Consider the following 27,795-nt stretch of genomic DNA (forward strand, 5'->3'; position numbering starts at 1 on the left):
CCTGTCCCAACTGGGACTAACTTCTTGTCATCTCAATATCACCCATCCCAACCTAACTGGGAGTGACCTCTCCTCATCCCAATGTCTCCCACCCCGTCCCAACTATCCAAACTGGGTTCAACCTTTCCCCTTCACTATATCTCTCACCCTGTCCCAACTGGAGTCATCCATTCTCTATCCATTCTTCCCAACTGGGACTGCCTCATCCACATTCTAATATCTCTCTATTCCAATATCTCCAGCTTGTCCTAAGTAGGTACAATCTCTCCTCATCCCAATATCTCTTTCCACGTCCCAAAATCTGCCACACCGTCCCAACTGAGACTAGACCATCCCCATTCCAATATGCCCCACCCTGTGCCATATGAGACTAACCATTCCCTATTCCAAAATCCACCACACCTTTCCAAATGAGCTAACCCTTCCCAATTCCAATATCTCCCACCCTGTCCCCGACTCTTGCCTACATCCTTGCCCTATCATTCTGCCTGCCTACCTCTGGCCCTGACCCATCACTCGGATCTCCCTCTACCCCAGGAGAAGAACGCGGAGGATGCCATCGAGGCTCTGAAGGAGTATGAGCCGGAGATGGGGAAGGTCTATCGGACAGACAAAAAGCTTGTCCAGAGGATCAAGGCTCGGGAGATCGTCCCTGGGGACATTGTGGAGGTAGCAGGTGAGCCGGACCGTCAGGGGGGTCTTCCTGGGGACATTGTGGAGGTAGGTGAGCAGGACCGTCAGGGGGGTCTTCCTGGGGACATTGTGGAGGCAGGTGAGCCGGACCGTCAGGGGGGTCTCCCTGGGGACATTGTGGAGGCAGGTGAGCAGGACCGTCAGGGGGGTCTCCCTGGGGACATTGTGGAGGCAGGTGAGCCGGACAGTCAGGGGGGTCTCCCTGGGGACATTGTGGAGGTAGGTGAGCAGGACAGTCAGGGGAGTCTTCCTAGGGACATTGTGGAGGTAGGTGAGCAGGACAGTCAGGGGGGTCTCCCTGGGGACATTGTGGAGGTAGCAGGTGAGCCGGATAGTCAGGGGGGTCTCCCTGGGGTCATTGTGGAGGTAGGTGAGCAGGACAGTCAGGGGAGTCTTCCTGGGGACATTGTGGAGGTAGGTGAGCAGGACAGTCAGGGGAGTCTCCCTGGGGACATTGTGGAGGTAGGTGAGCAGGACAGTCAGGGGAGTCTCCCTGGATGAGGTGAGTTCATGTACGCAACATCCACCATGCTGGCTGACCCCAGCTACAAGTCAGGAACGTGATGATGCAGGAAGGAGTGTAGGAGAGGGTGGGGTGACAGAGACAGGGAGGGGTGTGGGAGAGGGAGGGGTGGCAGAGACAGGGAGGGGTGTAGGAGAGGGTGGGGTGACAGAGACAGGAAGGGGTGTAGGAGAGGGAGGGGTGGCAGAGACAGGGTGGGGTGTAGGGGAGGGAGGGGTGACAGAGACAGGGAGGGATGTAGGAGAGGGTGGGGTGATGATACAGAAAGGGGTGTAGGAGAGGGGTGACAGGGAGGGATGTAGGAGAGGGTGGGGTGATGATACGGAAAGGGGTGTAGGAGAGGGGTGACAGAGACAGGGAGGAGTGTAGGAGAGGGAGGGGTGACAGAGACAGGGTGGGGTGTAGGGGAGGGAGGGGTGACAGAGACAGGGTGGGGTGTAGGGGAGGGAGGGGTGACAGAGACAGGGAGGGATGTAGGAGAGGGAGGGGTGACAGAGACAGGGTGGGGTGTAGGGGAGGGAGGGGTGACAGAGACAGGGAGGGATGTAGGAGAGGGTGGGGTGATGATACAGAAAGGGGTGTAGGAGAGGGAGGAGTGTAGGAGAGGGAGGGGTGACAGAGACAGGGAGGAGTGTAGGAGAGGGAGGGGTGACAGAGACAGGGAGGAGTGTAGGGGAGGGAGGGGTGACAGAGACAGGGAGGAGTGTAGGAGAGGGTGGGGTGATGATACGGAAAGGGGTGTAGGAGAGGGGTCACAGAGACAGGGAGGAGTGTAGGGGAGGGAGGGGTGACAGAGACAGGGAGGGATGTAGGAGAGGGTGGGGTGATGATACAGAAAGGGGTGTAGGAGAGGGAGGGGTGACAGAGACAGGAGAGAGTGTAGGAGAGGCTGAGTCTTTGGAATTTGGATGGATGTAGGGGGATTGGGGTGGGAGGGGGTCTCGGAGACTGACCTGGTGGTAGGGGATAGAGGGGATCACAGAAATGGAGAGAGTTTATCACTAAACTCCCTCCCACCGTCCCTCCCTCAGTCGGGGACAAGGTTCCAGCCGACATCCGAATCCTGAAGATTATCTCCACCACCTTGCGCGTCGACCAATCCATTCTGACCGGCGAGTCTGTGTCTGTCATCAAGCACACAGATCCTGTCCCGGACCCACGTGCTGTCAACCAGGATAAGAAGAATATGCTGTTCTCTGTGAGTTCACTCGCTGACCGGGAGTTTATAAAAGAAACTCACTGACCGGGGATTTATTAACCAAACTCACTAACTGAGTGTTTATTAACCAAACTCACTGACCAGGGGTTTATTAACCAAACTCACTGACTGAGAGTTTATTAACTGGACCCATTGACTGAGTGTTATTAACAGCATTCATTGACCTGGTGCTTATTAACCACACTCACCGATCGGGTGTTTATTAACTAAACTTACTGGGAGTTTATTAACTAGACTCATTGACTGGGTGTTATTAACCACAGTCACTGACTAGGTGTTTATTAACAAAACTCACTGACCGGGAGTTTATTAACCATATTCACTAACTGGAAGTTTATTAACTACACCTACCGACCAAGTGTTTATTAACTATACCCACTGACTGGGTATTTATTAACCAAACTCACTGACTAAGGGTTTATTAGCCAAACTCACTGACTGAGGGTTTATTAACTAAACTCACTGACCAGGAGTTTATTAACCACATTCACTCACTGGAAGTTTTTTAACTATACCCACTAACCAGGTGTTTATTGACTATACCCACTGACTGGGTATTTATTAACCAAACTCACTGATTGAGAGTTTATTTGCCAAACTCACTGACTGGGGGTTTATTAACCACTCTCACTAACTGGATGTTTATTAACCAAACTCACTGACCGGGAGTTTATTAACAACACTCACTCTCCGCATGTTTATTAACTACACCTATTGACTGTGTGATAATTAACCAAACCCACTGACCAGGGGTTTATTAAACAAATTCACTGACCAGGGGTTTATTAACTAAACTCACTGACCAGGGGTGACCATTGGAGGGTGGCTAATGTAACCCCACTTTTTAAAAAAGGAGGGAGAGAGAAACCGAGGAATTATAGACCGGTTAGCCTAACGTCGGTGGTGGGGAAACTGCTGGAGTCAGTTATCAAAGATGTGATAACAGCACATTTGGAAAGCGGTGAAATCATTGGACAAGGTCAGCATGGATTTGTGAAGGGAAAATCATGTCTGACGAATCTCATAGAATTTTTTGAGGATGTAACTAGTAGAGTGGATAGGGGAGAACCAGTGGATGTGGTATATTTGGATTTTCAAAAGGCTTTTGACAAGGTCCCACACAGGAGATTAGTGTGCAAACTTAAAGCACACGGTATTGGGGGTAAGGTATTGATGTGGATGGAGAATTGGTTAGCAGACAGGAAGCAAAGAGTGGGAATAAACGGGACCTTTTCAGAATGGCAGGCGGTGACTAGTGGGGTACCGCAAGGCTCAGTGCTGGGACCCCAGTTGTTTACAATTATATTAATGACTTGGATGAGGGAATTAAATGCAGCATCTCCAAGTTTGCGGATGACATGAAGCTCGGTGGCAGTGTTAGCTGTGAGGAGGATGCTAAGAGGATGCAGAGTGACTTGGATAGGTTGGGTGAGTGGGCAAATTCATGGCAGATGCAATTTAATGTGGATAAATGTGAAGTTATCCACTTTGGTGGCAAAAATAGGAAAACAGATTATTATCTGAATGGTGGCCGATTAGGAAAAGGGGAGGTGCAACGAGACCTGGGTGTCATTATACACCAGTCATTGAGAGTGGGCATGCAGGTACAGCAGGCGGTGAAAAAGGCGAATGGTATGCTGGCATTTATAGCGAGAGGATTCGAGTACAGGAGCAGGGAGGTACTACTGCAGTTGTACAAGGCCTTGGTGAGACCACACCTGGAGTATTGTGTGCAGTTTTGGTCCCCTAATCTGAGGAAAGACATCCTTGCCATAGAGGGAGTACAAAGAAGGTTCACCAGATTGATTCCTGGGATGGCAGGACTTTCATATGAAGAAAGACTGGATGAACTGGGCTTGTACTCGTTGGAATTTAGAAGATTGAGGGGGGATCTGATTGAAACGTATGAAATCCTAAAGGGATTGGACAGGCTAGATGCAGGAAGATTGTTCCTGATGTTGGGGAAGTCCAGAACGAGGGGTCACAGTTTGAGGGTAAAGGGGAAGCCTTTTAGGACCGAGATGAGGAAAAACTTCTTCACACAGAGAGTGGTGAATCTGTGGAATTCTCTGCCACAGGAAACAGTTGAGGCCAGTTCATTGGCTATATTTAAGAGGGAATTAGATATGGCCCTTGTGGCTAAAGAGATCAGGGGGTATGGAGGGAAGGCAGGTACAGGGTTCTGAGTTGGATGATCAGCCATGATCATACTGAATGGCGGTGCAGGCTCGAAGGGCCGAATGGCCTACTCCTGCACCTATTTTCTATGTTTCTATGTTTATTAATCAAACTCAGTGACCGGGTGTTTGTTAAGCAAACTCACTGACTGGATGTTTATTAACTAAACTCAGTGTCGGGTATTAATTTATCACAATTGCTGAGGATGGATGGGGAATTAGGGGGAGGTGAGGAGGGAGGGAATGGAAAGGTTGTTAGGAGGAGTTAGAGAGAGGGTAGATGCGGAGGGAGGGAGAGGAAGTGGTTGTGCAGAGAAAAGGAGAGGGATCGGCACTGAGGAGGGAGAGAGAGGGAGGGCTGCCAGGAGGGAGAGAGGGATGGTGAGGACAAAGGGAGGGGGAGCGGTGGTGAGGAGGGATTTAATGGGAGGGGCAGTGAGGAGGGAGTTGGAGTGTGTGATGGTGAGGAGGGAGTTTGAGGGAGGGGTGGTGAGGAGGATTTAGAGGGAGGGGTGGTGAGGAGGGGATTTAGAGGAAGGGACTCTGATAAGGCAGGGTAACGTAGAGGGAGGAAGTGCGATAGAAGGGAGAGGTGGAGAGGAGAGAAGAGGGAGCAAGAGTGAGGTGAGTAGGTTGACAGGAGGAGAGGAGGGGTGGGGGGAGGAGAGTGAGGAAAGACGAGGGGAGAGACTCAATGGAGGGAAGGAAAGGGAGCATGTGTGAACCCCCGTTCCCAGCCCCTCTCCAGGGCACGAGCGTCATGGCTGGCAGAGGAGAAAGAGTGGGAAGGGAGTGGATGGTAGGGTAAGGAGGTGAGGGAAGAGAGGAGCATGATGGGATTGGAGGAAAAGGGAAGGGGATATGGAGGTAAGGGAAGAGCATGGGAGGTGAGAGTAAGTGGGCAGGAGGAAGACGGGAAGGGTCAGGATGAGTTGTGTAAGGAGGAGGGGAGCAGGAAGGGATTGAGGAGGAGGTGAGATAGGAGGAAGTGACAGAGGGGAGGGGATAGGGTATGCAGGAGTGAAGAGAGGAGTTGGGAAGGGAAGAGGAGGAGAGGGAGTGGGAGAGGAGGGGATTTGTGGGGGGGAATGGGTGGAGGGTGGCGAGGGGGAAGGGCCACCAACAGAGCACCAACCCGTGTCTCACTGACCACACTTCCCAGGGCACGAACATCGCGGCAGGCAAGGCGATAGGAGTGGTGGTGGCTACGGGGGTGAGCACGGAGATCGGGAAGATCCGGGACCAGATGGTATCGACGGAGCAGGACAAGACGCCTCTGCAACAGAAACTGGATGAGTTTGGCGAGCAGCTCTCCAAGGTCATCTCGCTCATCTGTGTGGCTGTCTGGCTCATCAACATTGGACACTTCAATGACCCCGTCCACGGCGGATCCTGGATCCGTGGCGCTGTCTACTACTTCAAGATCGCCGTGGCGCTGGCTGTGGCCGCTATTCCCGAAGGTCTGGCCACTGATTGCTAGTGTCCTGCGTCCCTGTGTCCTGTCCTTCCCCGAATCCCTCTGTCCACTCATCGCCGGCATCCTGGGTCTCTCGTCCACTCACGCCCTGCATCCCTCCATCTGTAAACGCCGGAGCTTGGCCGCTGACCGCTGACCCCCTGCATCCCCCCGTCCACCATCCCCAAAAGATGAGCTGCTGACCACTGATGGTTGACCATTGGTGTACCTGCAGCCACAGACCTCTTGGTTCCTATGTTCCACCCTTCCCTCTCCCTCTGCTGCCCCCACCCGTCGCCCTCCCGCTCCTCCCTCATTATCCATCCCTCTGCCTCTCTCCTCACCACCCCTCCTTCTCTCTCCCTCCCTCCCTCCCCATTACCCCTCTCCCCCACTCCGTTCGGCCCTTCCCTCACCTTCCCACCTCACTGCCCCTCCTTCTCCTTCCTGTACAGATGCCCGATTGTGTTCACCTCCTGCACTTTCCACCCCGCCCCCCCAGGTCTCCCAGCTGTGATCACCACCTGCCTGGCACTCGGCACGCGGAGGATGGCAAAGAAGAACGCGATTGTGAGGAGCCTGCCCTCTGTTGAGACACTGGGCTGCACCTCTGTCATCTGTTCTGACAAGACTGGCACCCTGACCACCAACCAGATGTCCGTCTGCAAGGTACAGACCACCTTTCCCATCCCACCCCGGCCCCCAGACTACTCCTCCCACAACCCATCCATACCTCTCTCCCTCCCTCTCGTTCACTCCATGCCCAGCCTGGTGGCCTTTCCAACGGCCTTCACACCTGAACAAACAGGATTCCTGTTGAAATTCCGTTAGATACCGTCACAGAGATGGGAGGGGTTCATGTATGTTTGCCAGAACGTACGCGCGCGTGTGTGTGTGTTGTGTGTGAGTGTGTGTGTGTGAGTGTGTTGTGTGTGTGTGAGTGTGTTGTGTGTGTGTGAGTGTGCGTGTGAGTGTGTGAGTGTGTTGTGTGAGTGTGTGTGTGTGTGTGTGTGTGTGCCTGTGCACGCGTGTGTGAGTGTGTTGTGTGTGTGTGTGTGTGTGTGTGTGCGTGCTGCGTGCGTGTGTGAGTGTGTTGTGTGTGTGTGTGTGTGTGTGCCTGTGCGCGCGTATGTGTGTTGTGTGTGTGTGTGCCTGTGCGCGCATGTGTGTGAGTGTGTTGTGTGTGTGTGTGCGTGAGTGTGTGTGAGTGTGTGTGTGTGTGTGCGTACATGTGTGTGTGTGAGTGTGTGCGTGTGTGTGTGTGTGCACATGCGTGTGTGTGTGTGAGTGCGTGTGTGCGCGCGCGTGTGTGTGAGTGTGTTGTGTATTTGTGTGTGTGTGTGTGCGTGTGAGTGCATGTGTGTGTGTGTGTGTGTGTGTGTGTGTGTGTGTGTGTGTGTGTACGTGTTTGTGATCCCATCGTGGTTTGATGTTTGTGCCTGGAGCCCTCATCCCTCATCCTTTGCTCTTTACTGTTTTACCTTACAGATGTTCGTCATTGACAAGGTGGAGGGGGACATCTGCACTCTGAATGAGTTCTCTGTGACAGGTTCTACCTATGCTCCCGAGGGTGAAGTGTAAGTTGTTCTGTGGGCTTTCTTAGGAGCTTCCCCTCTCCCCCACCCTCGCTGAGAGCCCACGTCAGGCCCTTCAGCCCACAGTGTCTGTGCTGGCCACAACACCGAATTAGACAAAATCCCTTCTGTCTACATCCCCCTCCAATCCCCACATATAAATGTGCCCCTATCCTGTCCGCCTCCATCACCACCTTCTAGGTACCCACTCTCTGTGTAGAAAACCATCTCCCTTGCCCTCTGTTATCAGCCGTACATGCCCAGGGTTAAAGATTCCAGCTGTGATATACACCAGCTGATCGTACCACCACCCCCCAGCTGTTCCTGTGTTTCACGTGACCCTGATCTCGGGGTTGGGGGTGGGTGCTAAGCCGGTGCTACACCTCACCCAAGGGTGACCTGCAGGCTAGCAGAGGGAAGGAGCGCCTCACACCTCCTCTGGCAGGGACGTGTCTCCACCCACCACCCATCTTCTTTACTACCCTGTCAGTTTGTGTGGCCACCTTCAGGAATGCCAAGACCCCTCTGCTCATCAACTCTGCTGAGTGTCCCAACATTTCAACGCTAGGGAATAAGATACCAGTTGTCTATTCTATCTGTGCCTCTTGTACTCTTAAAAATCTTATCAAACTCCTAACTTTCAGCTTTATAAAACCCTGGTTAGGTCTGGTCAGGAGCAGTGAATTCACTGCAGGAAAGGTGCAGCTTGGAGAGGATGCAGAGGGGGTTCACCAGGGAGGGCACGAGCTGGACAAACTTGGGTTGTTTCCTCTGGCGCGGCCGAAGCTGAGGGGAGATCTGATAGAGATGTCTGACAGTATGAACGCAGGAGAATGAGGGGATATCTTACAGACAAAATGATGAGGGGTAGGGACAGTGCTTTCACAATTTTGAGCACTACAGACAAAATTCTGGAAGATTTCTGAATCTATGGAGAGAAATAGACAGTAGACTTTTCATTAGAAATAGGAGCAGGAGTCAGACACTTGCCCAACGAGCCTGCTCCATCATTCAGTAAGATCACAGCCGATCTAACCATAGACTCAGCTCTGTCTACATATCCTTTCCCCATAACCTTTAATTCCCCTGCTTTGCAAAAATCTATCTCAATGTGTCTTAAATCTGTTTAATGAGTTAACCTGTACTGCTTCCCTGGGCAGAGGATTCCACAGATTCACTGCTCTCTGGGAGGCTGTGTCCCCTCGTTTTAGCCTCACCTACCAGTGGAAAGCACTTTCCTGCCTCTGTCTTATCCATAACCTTCAGACTTTTTTATGGTTCTATAAGATCCCCTCTCATTCTTCTGAATTGCCTGAGTATAATCCCAGGTAACTCAATCTCTCCTCATAGGCTAAACCTCCTCAGCTTCTCTACGTGAGCCATAGCATATCTTAAACATTTCCACCCCCGGGGGAAAAGTTGTATCTATGCCTGTCGTAATCTTATAAACCGCTATCTGGTCTCCCCTCAGCCTCCACTGCCCCAGAAAACAGCCTGTGTTTGTCCAACCCCTCCTTACAGCTGGTACCCTCTAATCCAGGCAGCATCCTGGTGAGCCTCTTCTGCGCCCTCTCCAAAGCCCCCACACCCTCTCCAAATCCCCCACACCCTCTCCAAAGGCCCCGCACCCTCACTGTAGTGGGCTGACCAGAACTGAATGCAATACTCCAGATGCAATATAATTTCCCGACTCCTGAACTCGGGCCCTCGATTAATAAAGGCAGACGTGCCACCCTCTTTACCGCCCTGTCAGCCTGTGTGGCCACTCTCAGGGAGCGGTGGACACGGACCCCAGGATCCCTGGGTACAGTGTCAGTGCTGCTCAGGCTCCTGCCATTTCGAACACAGCACATCGAACGGTACAGCTCAGAAACAGGCCCTCTGGCCCATAATGTGTGTACTAAACATGATGCTGAATTAAACTAGATCCTTTCTGCCTCCTCCGTGTCCGTGTCCCTCCATTCCCTGCACATCCCTGTGTCTGCCTCTATTGCACCTGCCTCCACCTTCATCCTTGGCAGTATATTCCAGGCACTCACCAGTCTCTGTGTTAAAACACACACAATCAGCCTTTGAACTGTCCCCCCTCACCTTCGACCTCTGCTCTCTGATGCATGTTGCCACTGGGGGCAGGGGGGCTGGTTACTCAGAGAGATGATTCTCCACAGGCTGAGGAACGAGAAGAGTGTGAAAAGTGGTCAGTACGACGGGCTGGTTGAGCTGGCAACCATCTGCTCCCTGTGTAACGACTCGTCCCTGGATTTCAACGAGGTGAGGACCGGGGGGGGGGCGGATGAGGAAATCGAGGGGTGGGAGCGGAGAGGGAGACAGAGGGAGGAAAGGTAGACAGGTGGAGAGGCAGTGGGAGGGAGGGTCAGAGGCAGAGATGAGGAAGAGAAGTGGAGGGAATGAGGAGAGAAATGGAGGAGAGGGAGGGAGAGATAGGCGGAGGAGGAGGAAATGGAGTTAGGGAAGGGGAAAGAAAGAGGGGAAGGGATCATGGCCGATGAAGGGATTGAGGGAAAGGGGTGGGAAAATGGGAGATGGAGGGAGGAAAGTAGGAGAGGGAGTGAGAGGGGAGGAAGGGCAGAGACGAGGTGGAGGGAGGTGAGGAGAGATAGGGAGAGGAGCAAGGTAGATGGAGGGGAGAGATGATGGAGAGCAGAAGAGATGATAGGAGATGTGAGGTGGGGTGAGAGGGGGAGAGAGGCAAATGGGAGATGGTAGGGAAGGGTGAGGGCGATGGTGGGAGAAGGGGAGACTGAGAGGGTGGAGGGGGAGGAGGAAAGGCGTGGCAGGTAATGAGGGTTGAGTGTAGGTGAGATTTGAGGAGAGGAGGGCTGAGGGAGAAGAGGGGTTGGAGATGGGAGAGGAACAGTCGTACTGGAAGAGGCAGGTGAGGAAGGTGGAGAGTGGCTGGAGGAAAGGGGAGAGGAAGAGGTGGAAAGCCAAACAGGAGGAGATGCAGGGGCTGAGAGACAGAAAGGTGGAGTGTTCTTGGACACGGGCAAGGTTCCCACTGACAGTCTAATGCCCTCCCCCCGACCCCCTGTTCCTCTCCCCCCACCACAGGCCAAAGGGATCTATGAGAAGGTGGGCGAGGCGACAGAGACCGCGCTGGTGTGTCTGGTGGAGAAAATGAACGTGTTCAACACTGAAGTTCGCAGCATGTCCAAGGTGGAGAGAGCTAATGCCTGCAACTCGGTGAGTGCCTCGTTCCACACCCTCCCCCTCCCTCCTCCACCCCATCCTCCCTCTTCCACTCTCCCTCCTCCTCTCCCTCTTCTCCATACCTCCCATAACCCTTCTAAGTCATCTTTCTACCTCCCCTCTCCCCCTTTGAAACCCCACCCTCCAGAGAACCACTTTTGCCATGAGGGTTCCCCAGGCTTGGACCCCGGGAGGGTGAGGGAGTTCTGGCCATTGGTGTCGCCACCTCTCCCTACCGGGTTGAGGAGGAATGGCAGAGAGATGAGCCTTACCACAAGGTCCCACAAAGGCCTGCTGACGATTCGGGGAGGGAGGCAGCGTGATGTTAGAATTGAATCACTGGTGAGGGACGAGTCTGTTCACAGTGAGTTTCACTCTCATCTCACCACATCTCTCTCCCTCCCCGTCACCCCTTCTCTCCCTCCCTCTCGCTCCCTGCCCTCTCTGTCTCCCCCTCTCTGTCTTCTCCTCTCTCCCCTCCCTCTTCCCCACTCTCTCCCTGTCTCATCCCTCCTCTTTCCCACCTTCCCCCCTCTCTCCCCATCTGTCTTTCCCTCTCTCCCTCTCTCACCCTCTCTCTCCCCTTCTCCATCTCTCTCTCCACACTCTCACCCATGCTCTCCCACTCGTCTCCTCTCTGCTGCCCCTCCTCTCTATCTCCCCCCTTTCACCCTCTCTCATCCTCTCTCCCCCCCTTGCTCTCCCTTCTCTCCCCCGTCACTCACCCCTCCTCTACCCCACCTTCCCCCCTCTCTCCCCATCTGTCTTTCCCTCTCTCCCTCTCTCACCCTCTCTCTCCCCTTCTCCATCTCTCTCTCCACACTCTCACCCATGCTCTCCCACTCGTCTCCTCTCTGCTGCCCCTCCTCTCTATCTCCCCCCTTTCACCCTCTCTCATCCTCTCTCCCCCCCTTGCTCTCCCTTCTCTCCCCCGTCACTCACCCCTCCTCTACCCCCTCTCCCCCTCCTTTTCTCCCACCTCCTCACCCCCCCTCTCCTCCCTCTCCCTCCCCTTTTGCCCTCACAGGTCATTAAGCAGCTAATGAGGAAGGAATTCACCCTGGAGTTCTCTCGGGATCGGAAGTCCATGTCGGTTTTCTGCAGCCCGGCCAAGGCGTCTCGCGCTGCTGTTGGGAACAAGATGTTCGTCAAGGTAAGGCTTCACCGAGCTGATCGCGAACCCACCTCACCGACCCCCCCCCCACTTCACCTGGACTCTCCCTTGGCGTCCGGCAAACCGCCGGGAGGGAGGGCACAGAGAGGGAAGGATGCAGAGAGAGAAGAGGTTTAGAGGAAGGGGGGGAGTGGAAGTGAGTTTTAGTGGGAGGGAGAAGGGAAGGAGAGAGAGAGGGAGACAGATAGAGTGAGAGAAGGATGAAGGAGCATAAGGAGAGAGGGAAGGAGGAAGCAGGGTAGGGAGAGAGAGAGAGGTAGAAATGGACAGAGGCACAGAAAGAGGGAGGGAGGGGGGAGGAAGGAAAGAGAGGGAGAGAGAGGGGTGGATAGAGAGTGGGGGAGATAGAGGTGGAGGGGAGCGAGAAGGGAAAATGAGGGGAGAGGTGGGGGGGGAGATAGAGGTGGATGGGAGAGAGGTGGGAGAGAGAAGGGGAAAGAGAGGGGAGAGGGTGGAAGGATGAGAGGGGGGAGAGGTGGAGGGGGTAGAAAGTGGGGAGAGAGGGTGGGGAAGAGGGAAGAAAGAGGGGGAGGGGAGAGGAAGTGAGGAGATAGAGAGAGAGCAGAGAGTGTGAGGGAGAGAGAGAGAGAAGGGGTGGCTGGGAGGGAGAGAAGAAGGGAGTTTGGGAGAGTTAAAGAAATAGAGGACAGGACTTTGACCAACACCCCCGGTCAGATCCAACCACAGTCCCTGCAGATTGTCATCCTAATCCTCATCCCAATCCTGACTCCAGCAGGAATCCCAGAGTGATTCCAGACCCAATCCCACTCCAAATCCTGCTCCCAATCTCAGTACAGGTTTTTCTCCCAATCCCAGTTTACGTGCAGTTCTCAGTTTCGATCCTACTCGTATTTCTGACTCTGATCCCAATCACGGCAGTATTCCCAACTCCAATCCAAATCCTGATCCAGGTCCCCATCCTGATTCTATTGTGATCCCACTCCTAAACCTTAACCATCCAGATCCATATCACAATCCAAATCCTATACCGAATTCTCATCCCGATCCCAATCTGTCCTGATCCAAATCCCACTCCCAATCCCAATCCTGAATTCAATTCCAGTCTCAATCCTATCTCAGTCTCAGTCAATCCATCCAGATCCAGATCCTGATCCCAGTGCTGATCCCAATCTAGTCCCAATGATGCTTCCTGACCCAATTCCACTACAAGAGACCGACCTGATTCCCGTACTTTCTGAGACCTGATCCAACTCCCAGCCCCATCCTGACTAACCTCACCCTGCACTCTCTCTGGCCTTTTCTCCCTCTATAATCTCTTCGCTCTCTCTCCCCACCAGGGTGCACCCGAGGGTGTGATTGACAGGTGTAACTACGTGCGTGTCGGGACCACCCGTGTGCCACTCACCACCAACATCAAGGACAAGGTTTTGTCTGTGATCAAGGAGTGGGGCACAGGCAGGGACACTCTGCGGTGCCTTGCCCTGGCAACCCGCGACACCCCTCCCAAGAAGGAGGAGATGAACCTCGAGGACTCCACCAAGTTCAGTGAATATGAGGTGCGGACAACCGTGTGTGGGGGGTGGGGGGAGTGTGGGAGCCATTCTGTGGTTTGAGACCTTGGCATCAGCATCATACACTTGAAGGTTCCTTCTGTTCTATGGCACTCCGCAAAGCCCTTCCATTCACGTGAAAGTCCTGTCTTGGTTTGTCTTCCTGAAATGCAACACCTCACACTTACCCAAATTAACCTCCATTTGTCATTTCTTGGCCAACTTAACTTGATGATTAATGTCTCCCTGTAAATCCGGATAACCATCGTCACTGTGCCCCTCATGGTCCTATGTCTATTCTCTGTAGGTTGCCCGTTCTCTGCCCTACGTTCCACACTGTCCATTCTTTGTTCTATGTTCTATGTTGTCCATTCTACATTTTCCTCTATACCTTGCCCATTCTCCGTCTTCTGTTAGATATCGTTCATTTTATCTTCTGCCTTGTATGTTGCTCATTATGACTCACGTTTCCATTGTCTGTTCTCCGTCCTCGGTCGCTTATTCCAGCGGTCCCCAACCACTGGGCCGCGGACCGGTACCGGGCCACAAGGCACGTGCTACCGGGCCGTGAGGAAACGATATGAGTCAGCTGCACCTTTCCTCGTTCCCTGTCACGCACTGTTGAACTTGAACATAGGGTTGCCAACTGTCCCGTATTAGCTGGGACATCCCGTATATTGGGCTAAATTGGTTTATCCCATAGGGGACCGCCCTTGTCCCGTATTTTCCCCGCTAAGGAAGAGCGTTCCTATGAAACCTTTCGTGCCGAAATAGTGTGAAGCGAAGAAGCAATTACCTTTAATCTATATGGGAAAAATTTTTGAGCATTCCCAGACCCAAAAAATAACCTACCAAATCATACCAAATAACACATAAAACTGAAGATAAGTAACACGAACATACAGTAAAAGCAGGAATGATATGATAAATACACAGCCTATATAAAGCAGAAATAATGTATGTACAGTGTTGTCGGGAAGATGAAGGCAAAACGGATTTGTGGGGGAGAAAACTGGCACGTACGCACATGCGCACACAGGTGCCTGTGCAAGGCTTCATGGTCGTGGTAGTCTTTCCTGGAGTGAAGTGTCCCGGGATTTGACTGCTACTTTTGACCCTTATTTGGGAGTGAGAAAGTTGGCAACTCTAACTGTAAAAGACATGCTGAGGTGAGTTTAACCGGACTTGAACACCACCCCCTGCCCCCCGGTCGGCCGGTCCGCAAGAATATTGTCAATATTAAACTGGTCTGCGATGCAAACAAGGTTGGGGACCCCTGGCTTATTCCATGCTCTCTTTTCTCCATCCTGCTGACGCTCCCCTCTCCTCCTCTGGCTGCAGCGCGACCTGACCTTCGTGGGGGTGGTGGGCATGCTGGACCCCCCGCGCAAGGAGGTGATTGGCTCCATTCATTTGTGCCGCGAGGCGGGCATCAGAGTCATCATGATCACGGGCGACAACAAGGGCACGGCTGTGGCCATCTGCCGCCGCATCGGCATCTTCGGTGAGGAGGACGAGGTGATCGGCCGCGCCTTCACCGGACGCGAGTTTGACGACCTCCCGGCCGTGGAGCAGCGTGAGGCTTGCCGCAAAGCCAGCTGCTTTGCCCGTGTTGAGCCCGCACACAAGTCCAAGATTGTGGAGTACCTGCAGTCATTTGACGAGATCACCGCTATGGTGAGCGGCAGGGGAGAGAGGGAGGGAGGGAGGGATACAGGGGTGTGAAGGAGGTGCGGGGAGAGAGAGGGAGAGACAGTGTAGAGTAAAGAAGATAGAGGGGAGGGGAGGAAGAGAGGGAGGGTGGAGGTGGTGGGAGAGGGGGAAAGTGGGAGGGGTGAGAGGGCAGAGAGAGATGGAAAGAGAGGACAGAGAGACAGGTGGATAGAGAGAGCAGAGAGAGATGGGTGGATAGTGAGGGGAGAGAGGGGGAGGATAGAGGGACTGTGGTCAGTGGAGGAGGTAGAGAGTTAGAGTTAAGAGAGAGAGGTGAAGAGCAATAGGGGGAGAGAGATGGGATGCTATTCCTTGGCAGGAGGGGGGAGTATGAGGTTGGGGAGAGTGATTCTCCTGCTGATGGCACCCTTCTCTCCACAGACGGGAGACGGTGTGAACGACGCCCCCGCACTGAAGAAAGCCGAGATTGGAATTGCCATGGGTTCAGGCACAGCCGTGGCCAAGAGCGCCTCGGAGATGGTCCTGGCTGACGACAACTTCTCAAGTATCGTGTCGGCTGTGGAGGAGGGCAGAGCTATCTACAACAACATGAAACAGTTCATTCGATACCTCATCTCCTCCAATGTAGGCGAGGTCGTCTGGTGAGTGGGATCAGCCTGTGTACACTCCCCTGTCTCTGAGTCCCCACACCCCCCCATCTCTGAGTCCCCACACCCCCCCGTCTCTGAGTCCCCACACCCTTCCCGTCTCTGAGTCCCCACACCCCTCTCCGTCTCTGTCCCCACACCCCCCCGTCTCTGAGTCCCCACACCCCTCCCCGTCTCTGAGTCCCCACACCCCTCCCCGACTCTGAGTCCCCACACCCCTCCCCGTCTCTGATTCCCCACACCTCCCCGTCTCTGAGTCCCCACACCCCTCCCCGACTCTGTCCCCACACCCCTCCCCGTCTCTGATTCCCCACACCCCTCCCGTCTCTGAGTCCCCACACCCCCCCGTCTCTGAGTCCCCACACCCCCCCGTCTCTGAGTCCATCACCCCCCCGTCTCTGAGTCCCCACACCCCCCGTCTCTGTCCCCACACCATCCCCGTCTCTGAGTCCCCACACCCCCCGTCTCTGTCCCCACACCCCTCCCGTCTCTGAGTCCCCACACCCCCCCGTCTCTGTCCCCACACCCCTCCCGTCTCTGAGTCCCCACACCCCTCCCCGTCTCTGAGTCCATCACCCCCCCGTATCTGAGTCCCCACACCCCCCGTCTTTGTCCCCGTCACACCCCCGTCTCTGAGTCCCCACACCCCCCTGTCTCTGTCCCCGTCACCGCCCGTCTCTGTCCCCGTCACACCCCCGTCTCTGAGTCCGTCAGCCCTCCCCGTCTCTGACTCCGTCACCCCTCCCCGTCTCTGAGTCCCCACACCCCTCCCCGTCTCTGAGATCGTCACCCCCCCGTCTCTGACTCCGTCACCCCTCCCCGTCTCTGAGTCCCCACGCCCCTCCCCGTCTCTGAGTCCGTCACCCCTCCCCATCTCTGTCCCCACACCCCCCCGTCTCTGAGTCCCCACACCCCCCCGTCTCTGAGATCCCACACCCTCCCCGTCTCTGAGTCCCCACACCTTCCCGTCTCTGTCCCCACACCTCTCCCCGTCTCTGAGTCCCCACACCCCCGTCTCTGTCCCCACACCCCTCCCCGTCTCTGAGTCCGTCACCCCCTCCCGTCTGAGTCCCCACACCTCCCCGTCTCTGAGTCCGTCACTCCTCCCCGTCTCTGAGTCCCCACACCCCTCCCCGTCTCTGACTCCATCACCCCTCCCCATCTCTGAGTCCCCACACCCCCCCGTCTCTGTCCCCCCACACCCCCCCCCTGAGTCCATCAGCCTGTCCCCTTGGCCCTCTATCTCTCCCACATTCCTAACCGACTACTTCCCTCCCATTCCCTGTCTCCAACAACCCCTTCCTCTCCTACACCTCTCTCTCCTCACGCTCACCCTCTCTCCCTCGCCCTCAGTATCTTCCTGACAGCAGCTCTGGGACTGCCCGAGGCCCTGATCCCAGTGCAGCTGCTGTGGGTGAACCTGGTGACGGATGGACTGCCAGCCACAGCCCTCGGCTTCAACCCCCCGGACCTGGATATCATGGACCGGCCCCCACGTAGTCCCAAGGAGCCTCTGATCAGCGGCTGGCTCTTCTTCCGCTATATGGCCATCGGAGGTGAGTCTGGGAGGAGAGAGGGGTGTGGGGATAGTCGTCTGGGGAGAGAGAGAGGGGAAAGGGTGAGGTGGGAGAGGGGGATGGGGAGAGAATGGGGTGGGGAAGTTGGTGGGAGGAGAGAGGATGGGAGGTAGAGAGCTGGGAGGACAGGGGTGAGGGAGAGCAGAGCAGAGATAGGGGTGTGGAGGTAGATGAAGAGAGGTGAGGGGAGGGAGAGGTGGGAGGCAGAGAGTGATGGCAGAGGGAAAGGTGAGGGAGAAACGTTTGGCTGTAGAGAGGGGGAAGTGTGATGAGAAAAGTGGCAAGAGAGCAGTGAGAGGCGAGGAGAGAGTGGGCAGAGAGGGGAAGGGTGCAGGGTGAAGTGGGTGGCGGATGGGGAGGGAAACGAGCGGAGAATCAGCCTGGGGAAATGCTGATGTCCTCAGGACAAACTGTTCTCTGTGTCCCTCGGAAGGTCCTGTCATCCCTATGTGCTCCTGGATACGAGGCCACACAATCTGGATCACACCCGTAAATGTCAGTATCTACACCTACGATGAACACAAATGTGTACTTCACACCTGTGTAATGTACACACCAGATACCTGTGTACTCTACACACTCGCACACCTGTGTACTCTACACACCCAAACACCTGTGTACTGTACACGCTCACACACCTGTGTAATGTACACACCCTGACACCTGTGTACTCTACACACCCATACACCTGTGTACTGTACACACCCGCACACCTGTGTACTCTACACACCCAAACACCTGTGTACTGTACACACCCGCACACCTGTTTACTGAATACACCCTCACACCTGTGTACTGTACACACCTCACCCACCTGTGTATTGTATACCTTGACATACATCTGTGTTCAGCCCCCACATACTGTGTGTAGCCCCCCTCTCTCTCTCACACACGCATACACACATCTTTACACACCAGACATACACTAACCCATCCTCCTCCAGGTACGGAATGATCGTAGAGCACACGATTACAGTCACACTTCGCTTCTCTCTCCCACACCCAGGGTACGTCGGCTGTGCCACAGTCGGAGCAGGTGCCTGGTGGTTCCTTTATGCTGACGATGGACCACAGGTTACTTATCACCAGCTGGTGAGTGTCCGGATCCCTCTACCACACCCCTATCTACACCCCCCTCAACCTCTTTAACCCCATTGCTCTGACCCCGGGAGTGTGTGATGGGACGGTGGGGAGGGAGATTCACTCTGTGTCTGACCCCGGGAGTGTGCGATGGGACGGTGTGGAGGGAGCTTCACTCTGTGCCTGGCCCCGGGAGTGTGCGATGGGACGGTGTGGAGGGAGTTTCACTCTGTGCCTGACCCCGGGAGTGTGCGATGGGACGGTGTGGAGGGAGTTTCACTCTGTGCCTGAGCCCGGGAGTGTGTGATGGGACGGTGTGGAGGGAGATTCACTCTGTGTCTGACCCCGGGAGTGTGTGACGGGACGGTGTGGAGGGAGTCTGTCCTTGTGTCTGACCTTTGTGTTAACCCCTCTATGAGTCCACTACCCCTGACCCCTCAGTCTGACATCTGTTCTGGAACTCTCTGTCCCCAGTCGCACTTCATGCAATGCACAGAGGTAAACCTGGATTTCGAGGGGATCGACTGCGAAGTGTTTGAGGCAGCAGAACCCATGACAATGTCCTTGTCGGTGTTAGTGACCATCGAAATGAGCAATGCCTTGAACAGGTCAGTCTCTGGCAGCATGGACAACCCCCTCCCCCCCTAACCTGGCGTGTCGCTCTCTCTCTGTCCACCCTTTGACAACACTGAGTGTCTGCGTCACTGTCACAACCCAGAAACGTGTGAAGTGAGGTTGGAAGGCAGTATAAAAGGTCAATGGCAACATTCAACAGTGTGGAGTAACAGAGGGAACTTCGGGGCCACATCGATAGATTCCTCAAAGTTGCTCTGCAAGTGAACAGGATGGATAAGAAGGTGTTTGGTATGCTGGTCTTTATTAGTCAGGGGATTGAGTCCAAGAGCCGTGAGGTAATGTTACAGCTCTATAAAACCTAGTTAGACCACACTTGGGATATTGTGTTCTGTTCTGGTCACCTCATTATAGGGAGCATGCAGAAGCTTTAGAGAGGGTGTAGAGGAGATTCACCAGGATGCTGCCTGGATTAGAGAGGGTGCAGAGGAGATTCACCAGGATGCTGCCTAGATTAGAGAGGGTGCAGAGGAGATTCACCAGGATGCTGCCTGGATTAGAGAGGGTGCAGAGGAGATTCACCAGGATGCTGCCTGGATTAGAGAGGGTGCAGAGGAGATTCACCAGGATGCTGCCTGGATTAGAGAGGGTGCAGAGGAGATTTACTTGGATGCTGCCTGGACTAGAGAGGGTGCAGAGGGGATTTACCAGGATGCTGCCTGGATTAGAGAGGATGCAGAGGGGATTTACCAGGATGTTGCCTGGATTAGAGAGGGTGTAGAAGAGATTCACCAGGATGCTGCCTGGATTAGAGAGGGTGCAGAAGAGATTCACCAGGATGCTGCCTGGATTAGAGAGGGTGCAGAGGGGATTCACCAGGATGCTGCCTGCATTAGAGAGGGCGCAGAGGGGATTTACCAGGATGCTGCCTGGATTAGAGAGGGTGTAGAAGAGATTTACCAGGACGCTGCCTGGATTAGAGAGGGTACAGAGGAGATTTACTTGGATGCTGCCTGGACTAGAGAGGGTGCAGAGGGGATTTACCAGGATCCTGCCTGGATTAGAGAGGATGCAGAGGAGATTACCCTCCCCCTCCCTTCCCCTCTCCCTATGTCACTCTGCCCCCTCCCCCAGCTGCCTACCACCTCCCTCATGGTTCCGCCTCCTTCTACTACCCATTGTGTTTTCCCCTATTCCTCCTTCACCTTTCCTGCCTATCCCCTTCCTGCCTCCCTTCCCTCAGCCCTTTATCTTTCCCCTTACTGGTTTTTCACCTGGAACCTACCAGCCTTCTTCCCACCCTCTCCCCACCTGCTTTATAGGGCCTCTGCCCCTTCCCTCTTCAGTCCTGACGAAGGGTTCCGGCCCGAAACATTGACTAATCGTTTCCACAGATGCCGCCCGACCTGCTGAGTTCCTCCAGTGCGTTGTGAGTGTTGATTAACCAGGATGTTGCCTGGATTAGAGAGAATGCAGAGGAGATTTACCAGGATGTTGCCTGGATTAGAGAGAGTGCAGAGGAGATTTACCAGGATGCTGCCTGGATTAGAGAGGGCGCAGAGGAGATTCACCAGGATGCTACCTGGATTAGAGAGGGCGCAGAGGAGATTCACCAGGATGCTTCCCAGATTAGAGAGCATGTCATGATAGGAGGTTGGCTGAGGTATGCCTTTCTCATTGGAGCAAAGGAGGATGAGAGATGACTTGGTAGAGGAGTGTAAAATGATTCGAGGCATCAATAGAGTGGACACTCGGAGACGCTTTCCCATGTGGAAGTGGCTAGTGCGAGGGGACTTTGTTATTTGGGAGGTTATAGGGGGATGTCAGAGATAGTTTTTTGACATAGAGTGTGGTGGATGTGTGGAACATGCTGCTAGGCGTGATGGTAGAGGCAGATACATTAGCAGCATTTAGGAAACTCTTAGATAGCTACATGGATGAGAGGAAAATGGAGGGTTTGTGGGATGAAAGGATTGGATTGATCTTCAAAGTCTGGCACAAAATCATGTGCTAAAGGGCCTGTACTACTGTGCTGTACTGTTCTTGTGTTCAGTGTTACTGACTCAGGCAGGGGGACAGGGAGGGGCGTAGACAGTCAGCTGGGATATCGGGACGGTCAGCAGGAGGGTCGGGGGACAGGGAGGGGCGTAGACAGTCAGCTGGGATATCGGGATGGACAGGGGGGTCAGGGGGACAGAGAGGGGCGTAGACAGTCAGCTGGGATATCGGGACGGTCAGCAGGAGGGTCGGGAGACAGAGAGGGGTGTAGACAGTCAGCTGGGATATCGGGACGGTCAGCAGGAGGGTCGGGGGACAGAGAGGGGTGTACACGGTCAGCTGGGATATCGGGACGGTCAGCAGGGGGGGTCGGAGGACAGAGAGGGGGGTGTACACGGTCAGCTGGGATATCGGGATGGACGGGGGGTCAGGGGGACAGAGAGGGGTGTACACAGTCAGCTGGGATATCGGGATGGACAGGGGGGTCAGGGGGACAGAGAGGGGTGTAGACAGTCAGCTGGGATATCGGGATGGTCAGCAGGAGGGTCGGGGGACAAAGAGGGGTGTACACGGTCAGCTGGGATATCGGGATGGACAGGGAGATCGGGGGACAGAGGGGTGTACACGGTCAGCTGGGATATCGGGATGGACAGGGGGATCGGGGGACAGAGAGGGGTGTACACGGTCAGCTGGGATATCGGGATGGACAGGGGGATCGGGGGACAGAGAGGGGTGTACACGGTCAGCTGGGATATCGGGATGGACAGGGCGATCGGGGGACAGAGAGGGGTGTACACGGTCAGCTGGGATATCGGGATGGTCAGCAGGAGGGTCGGGGGCCAGAGAGGGGTGTACACGGTCAGCTGGGATATCGGGATGGACGGGGGCTCAGGGGGACAGAGAGGGGTGTAGACAGTCAGCTGGGATATCGGGATGGACAGGGGGGTCAGGGGGACAGAGAGGGGTGTACACAGTCAGCTGGGATATCGGGATGGACAGGGGGGTCAGGGGGACAGAGAGGGGTGTACACAGTCAGCTGGGATATCGGGATGGACAGGGGGGGTCAGGGGGACAGAGAGGGGTGTAGACAGTCAGCTGGGATATCGGGATGGTCAGCAGGAGGGTCGGGGGCCAGAGAGGGGTGTACACGGTCAGCTGGGATATCAGGACGGACAGGGGGGTCAGGGGGACAGAGAGGGGTGTACACAGTCAGCTGGGATATCGGGATGGACAGCGGGGTCAGGGGGACAGAGAGGGGTGTAGACAGTCAGCTGGGATATCGGGATGGTCAGCAGGAGGGTCGGGGGACAGAGAGGGGTGTAGACAGTCAGCTGGGATATCGGGATGGTCAGCAGGAGGGTCGGGGGACAGAGAGGGGTGTAGACAGTCAGCTGGGATGTCGGGATGGTCAGCAGGAGGGGTAACAGCTGCTGGACCCTCATTTTATATGTCCACAACTGATCTGACCCCATCCACCATCTCCCACAGTGATGGTTCACTCCCCCTCCCTCCCCACTAACCTCCTCCCCTCATGCCTCAGTTCAACTCTGAGTGATCACGTGACAACTAAACTCTGGGTGACTGCAAAACAATTAAGCTCTGAGTGAACACAGAAACTCTGACCAGTGGAAAAATGATAACAGCTGTCTGCTGTATCTGTGCCTCATAATCTTGTAAGCAAATGAGAAGTGTTGCTTTCGGGAAGTCAGATCATGGTACACACGGACGGGAAGGGCAGGTGGTAAGGAACATTGCAGAACAGAGGGACGTGGTGTCACAGGCGGAAGGAGGCTTATACGCTGGCTATCATCAGTCGAGGGTCTGTGTACGGGGGTTGGGACTGTATACAGTATTGCAGTTGTAAAAGTCATTGGTGAGGCTGCATCTGAGTATTGAGTTCACTTCTCCCCTCTGTATGTGTATGAAGGAATTTTGATAAGATCACGGATGGGTGGATTAATAGGATCACAGATGACACAAAGATTGGTGGAATTGTGGACAGATAGAGATCAGTTACAGATACGGCGGAGAAATGGCCGATGGAGTTTAATCCGGACAGGTGTGAGGTGTTACACTTTGGGAGGTGAAATGTAAAGGGACAGGGCACAGTTAACGGCAGGACCTTTAACAGTGTTGACCTGCAGAGGGATCCTGGGGTCCCTGTCTACAGCTCCCTGAAGGTGACCACACAGGCTGACAGGGTGGTAAGGGAGGCGAACGGCATGTTTGCCTTTATCAGACGCGGCTTTGGAGAGGGTGTGGGGGCTTTGGAGAGGGTGTGGGGGCTTTGGAGAAGGTGTGGGGGCTTTGGAGAGGGTGTCGGGGCATTGGAGAGGGTGTGGGGGCTTTGGAGAGGGTGTGGGGATTTGGAGAGGGTGCGGGGGATTTGGAGATGGTGGGGGGCTTTGGAGAGGGTAGGGGGCTTTGGAGAAGATGTGGGGCTTTGGAGAGGGTAGGGGGGCTTTGGAGAGCGTGCGGGGGATTTGGAGATGGTGGGGGGCTTTGGAGAGGGTAGGGGGCTTTGGAGAGGGTGCGGGAGCTTTGGAGTGGGTATGGGGGCTTTGGAGAGGGTGTGGGGGCTTTGGAGAGGATGTGGGGCTTTGGAGAGGGTGCGGGGGATTTGGAGAGGGTGCGGGGGCTTTGGAGAGGGTATGGGGGCTTTGGAGAGGGTGTGGGGGCTTTGGAGAGGGTGTGGGGGATTTGGAGAGGGTGCAGAAGATGTTCACCAGGATGCTGTCTGGGTTTGAGGGCTTGAGCTGGGAGGAGAGGTTGGACAATTTGGGTTGTTTCTCTGGAGCGACAGAGGCTGAGGGGAGACCTGATCGAGGTTTACAAGATCACGAGAGACACAGAGAGAGCAGACAGCCGGGGTAGCCCGTATCTTTCTCCCCAGGGTGACTGTGTCTGATACTAGAGGGCATGCGGTTCAGGTGAGAGGGGGTAGTTTGAAGGTGTGCAGCACAAGGTTTTTACACAGAGAGTGGTGGCTCCCTAGACTGAGCTGCCAGAGGCAGAGACAATAGAAGCTGCTAATTACGGATGTGATGCCCACCACCCCCAGGCTCCTGGTGCAGGCTAACCTGATGGGATTTTCCTGTGTCTCCACAGTCTATCTGAGAATCAGTCACTGGTCCGTATGCCTCCCTGGCTGAACTGCTGGCTACTGGGAGCCATCGCTCTCTCCATGTCTCTGCACTTCTTCATCCTCTACGTTGACCCGATGCCTGTAAGTATTGTGAGTGTGTGTGTGAGAGAAACATGCACTGAGTGTGTGTGAGTGTGTGTGCGTGTGTGTGTGTGTGAGTGTGTGTGTGAGAGAGACATGCACTGAGTGTGTGTGAGTGTGTGTGTGAGAGAGACATGCACTGAGTGTGTGTGTGAATGTGTGTGTGTGAGAGAGACATGCACTGAGTGTGTATGTGTGTGTGTGTGTGTGTTTATATGAGAGACAGAGAGAGACCCTCTCGCCCCCATCATTCCCGCTGGTCTAACTTCAATTCTCTCTCCCTCCCTCAGCTGATCTTCAAGTTGACTCACTTGACTTTCATGCAGTGGTGGGTGGTGTTGAAGATTTCCTTCCCAGTTATCCTTATAGATGAGGTGTTGAAATTCGTCGCCCGTAACTACCTGGAGGGTAAGCACAGCAGACGGGTGTACTCTCCCCACAATGCATCCGGATCCCACACAGTCTACAGATCCTCCATCCCCACCCCCCAGTCAAACAGAGACGGAGAGGGTGTAGGATCGGTGTGGGGAGGGAGGGGTTCACGGGGGGATAGGTGTGGGGGAGGGAGGGGTTCACGGGGGAGAGGATCGATGTGGGGGAGGGAGGGGTTCACAGGGGGGGGATTGGTGTGGGGAGGGAGGGATTCACGGGGGAGATCGGTGTGGGGGAGGGAGGGGTTCACAGGGGGGATCAGTGTGGGGGGGGGAGGGAGGGGTTCACAGGGGGGATCGGTGTGGGGGAGGGAGGGGTTCACAGGGGGGATTGGTGTGGGGAAGGGAGGGGTTCACAGGGGGATCGGTGTGGGGGAGGGAGCGGTTCACGGGGGGATCGGTGTGGAGGAGGGAGGGGTTCACAGGGGGGATTGGTGTGGGGAAGGGAGGGGTTCACGGGGATCGGTGTGGGGGAGGGAGGGGTTCACAGGGGGGATCAGTGTGGGGGAGGGAGGGGTTCACAGGGGGGATCGGTGTGGGGGAGGGAGGGGTTCACAGGGGGGATCAGTGTGGGGGAGGGAGGGGTTCACAGGGGGGATCGGTGTGGGGGAGGGAGGGGTTCACAGGGGGGATTGGTGTGGGGAAGGGAGGGGTTCACAGGGGGATCGGTGTGGGGGAGGGAGCGGTTCACGGGGGGATCGGTGTGGAGGAGGGAGGGGTTCACAGGGGGGATCAGTGTGGGGGAGGGAGGGGTTCACGGGGGGGATCGGTGTGGGAGAGGGAGGGGTTCACAGGGGGGATTGGTGTGGGGAAGGGAGGGGTTCACAGGGGGATCGGTGTGGGGGAGGGAGCGGTTCACGGGGGGATCGGTGTGGAGAAGGGAGGGGTTCACAGGGGGGATTGGTGTGGGGAAGGGAGGGGTTCACAGGGGGATCGGTGTGGGGGAGGGAGCGGTTGACGGGGGGATAGGTGTGGGGAGGGAGGGGTTCACGGGGGGGATCGGTGTGGGGGAGGGAGGGGTTCACGGGGGATCGGTGTGGGGGAGGGAGGGGTTCACAGGGGGAGATCGGTGTGGGGGAGGGAGGGGTTCACAGGTTTAATAGGGACTCAAGGGGCAACATGTTAACCCAGAGGGTGGTCCATCTATGGAACGAGCTGCCAGGGGAAGTGTTTCAGGCAGGGACATTAACATTAAAAATGCACTCAGACAGGTACATGGATAGGAAAGGAGAGATATGATCCAAACAAGGACTTAGATGGGAGTCTGGGCTGGCACGGAGCGGTGGGCCGATGCGCTGTGTGTGACTCTGCGGACTCTCCTAACCTCACCCTTCCCTCTCTGTTCTCTCTCAGCAACCAGCTAAGACAGAGGAACTCGGGCGGACGGAAGATTAGTATATTGCCGTCTAAAGCGGCTAAAGTAACGATAAAGCAAGTAATGCTCGCAAGAATTAAAGGGACAGAGGTCTTTCCATGGACCTTCGAGGAGCGTTTGGGGTTCAGCCTATGGACGGGAGGGGCTTTTTGTCCATTCCCATTTTGCACACGCTCGAAATTTCACCCTTTCCCCCCTCCTACAAACTCAACAAGAACTTACTTATCGCCTGTGAAGACAAAATAGACACAGCGCTCCGACTTTCTCTTGATTCTCTCTGTTGGGAAGATAGGGCACTAGAGAGAGTGGCACAAACCTCGCTCCCTCTCTCTCCTCCCACATCCCACAGCTGACCAACCTCGACACCTCCACTTCCCTGTCCCACCTCCTCTCGATTCCCTACACAAGTCCTGTCAGTCTCTATACTCCGCATCTGCCTCCTTTCCCTTGTGTTCCAGCAAAAAGTGTGGTTCGCCCTCCTGTGTGTCGGGAGCCTGGTTTCACAGGAGAGGGTGGGGAGGGGAGAGTCAGGGGGGTGAAAGCAGAGGCGGGGTGTGGATGAGTGAGGGAGGGAGGTGCCAGTGTCCTTTGAAGTGGGCAGGCTGCAGTCCGCCTAACTTCAAAGGGCACTCCCACCCCACCCTCCAACACACCTCACTGACAGCAAGGAAATTTCCCTTGTACCTGCCCTTCAGTGTTCCTATCCACCCCACCCCACGCAATATCCCTTGCCCACCAATCAGGGTAAGAGCGACCTCCAGTTTCCCCCCTTTTTACACCCTCTCTCTCACCGCCACTCTCCCTTCACCTTTCCACCCCTTTCTCTCCACTCTCCTCCAACCTCAGCTCCCTCTCTCTACCCCCTCTCTTCCCCTCTCCCCCCTTTCTTTACTTCTCACCCTCTCTCCCCCGTCTCACCACCCACTCTCCACCTTCTTTCCCTCCCCCGTCATCCCATCATTCTCTCCATATCCCTTCCCTTCCTCTCCCCACTCTTTCTCATCCTCTCCCCCCAACCCCTCACGATAAGTCACAGGAGCAGTATTTGGCCTCTTGGCCCATCATGTCTGTTACACTGTTCAATCATGGCTGGTATTTATTTTGAACTCCATTCCTTCGTCCTCTCACCATAACCCTGAGTTATCTCTCTCCTCCACTGCTCTCTCCCTCCCTTCTTCCTGTCCAGCTCCCTCTGCTGCAACTCCAGACTGTGTACCCTGTTCTATAATGAGAATAAAGTACAGCTCGTGGCTTGTTCCTCTGTCTCTGCGTATTTCTCTCTCACCCTCTCTCTCTCTCTCCCGTGTGCTGCTTTCTACCAGTATTCATCAAGATCGACCTCCACCACTGCAGATATGGAGGGGAGGATGGTAGGTCTCTCTCATTCCAAAGAAATTAAAGTGGAGTTTACTGTCAGCTGCAGTGGTGTAATGAGAAACATATTTGCAGCAACATCACAGACACATAGCCTCAGGTACACAACATCCACAGGAAGACAGCAATGTAGTGTAAATTATGCCCAATTTTTACAGGAAAGAACACACAAAGGTAAAAGACCATTGTATCACAAATCAGTCAGGGTGTTTCCGTTCGGGGACAGTGACTCGGATTGTGTTGTTGGTTCAAGAACCGAATGGTTGAAGGGAAGTCACTGTTCCGGAACCTGGTGGTGTGGGA

The 27,795-nt window shown here is 55.0% G+C and overlaps 1 protein-coding gene across 2 annotated transcripts in view; it reads left to right on the plus strand.

The window, feature by feature from the left end:
- The window catches only part of LOC140192354 (sarcoplasmic/endoplasmic reticulum calcium ATPase 1), a 38,663-nt gene extending 11,288 nt beyond the window's left edge, over window positions 1-27,375 (plus strand). The window contains exons 5-21 of one of the 2 annotated variants that reach the window (XM_072250002.1): window positions 538-676; window positions 2,248-2,414; window positions 5,775-6,072; window positions 6,571-6,737; window positions 7,557-7,645; window positions 9,811-9,913; window positions 10,715-10,846; window positions 11,880-12,005; window positions 13,325-13,543; window positions 14,879-15,214; window positions 15,632-15,852; window positions 17,212-17,414; window positions 18,442-18,527; window positions 18,990-19,123; window positions 24,195-24,312; window positions 24,603-24,720; window positions 26,097-27,375. In XM_072250002.1, the coding sequence (XP_072106103.1) occupies window positions 538-676; window positions 2,248-2,414; window positions 5,775-6,072; window positions 6,571-6,737; window positions 7,557-7,645; window positions 9,811-9,913; window positions 10,715-10,846; window positions 11,880-12,005; window positions 13,325-13,543; window positions 14,879-15,214; window positions 15,632-15,852; window positions 17,212-17,414; window positions 18,442-18,527; window positions 18,990-19,123; window positions 24,195-24,312; window positions 24,603-24,720; window positions 26,097-26,107 (2,667 nt within the window). In that variant the 3' untranslated portion in view covers window positions 26,108-27,375. Of the gene's footprint in view, window positions 1-537; window positions 677-993; window positions 1,016-2,247; window positions 2,415-5,774; window positions 6,073-6,570; window positions 6,738-7,556; window positions 7,646-9,810; window positions 9,914-10,714; window positions 10,847-11,879; window positions 12,006-13,324; window positions 13,544-14,878; window positions 15,215-15,631; window positions 15,853-17,211; window positions 17,415-18,441; window positions 18,528-18,989; window positions 19,124-24,194; window positions 24,313-24,602; window positions 24,721-26,096 lie in introns of those variants that run through there. The other variant, XM_072250003.1, reaches the window with a different exon arrangement.
- The last annotated feature ends 420 nt before the right edge of the window (window positions 27,376-27,795 follow it).

Source organism: Mobula birostris, unplaced genomic scaffold (assembly GCF_030028105.1).
Source record: "Mobula birostris isolate sMobBir1 unplaced genomic scaffold, sMobBir1.hap1 scaffold_1175, whole genome shotgun sequence".
Taxonomy (NCBI): domain Eukaryota; kingdom Metazoa; phylum Chordata; class Chondrichthyes; order Myliobatiformes; family Myliobatidae; genus Mobula; species Mobula birostris.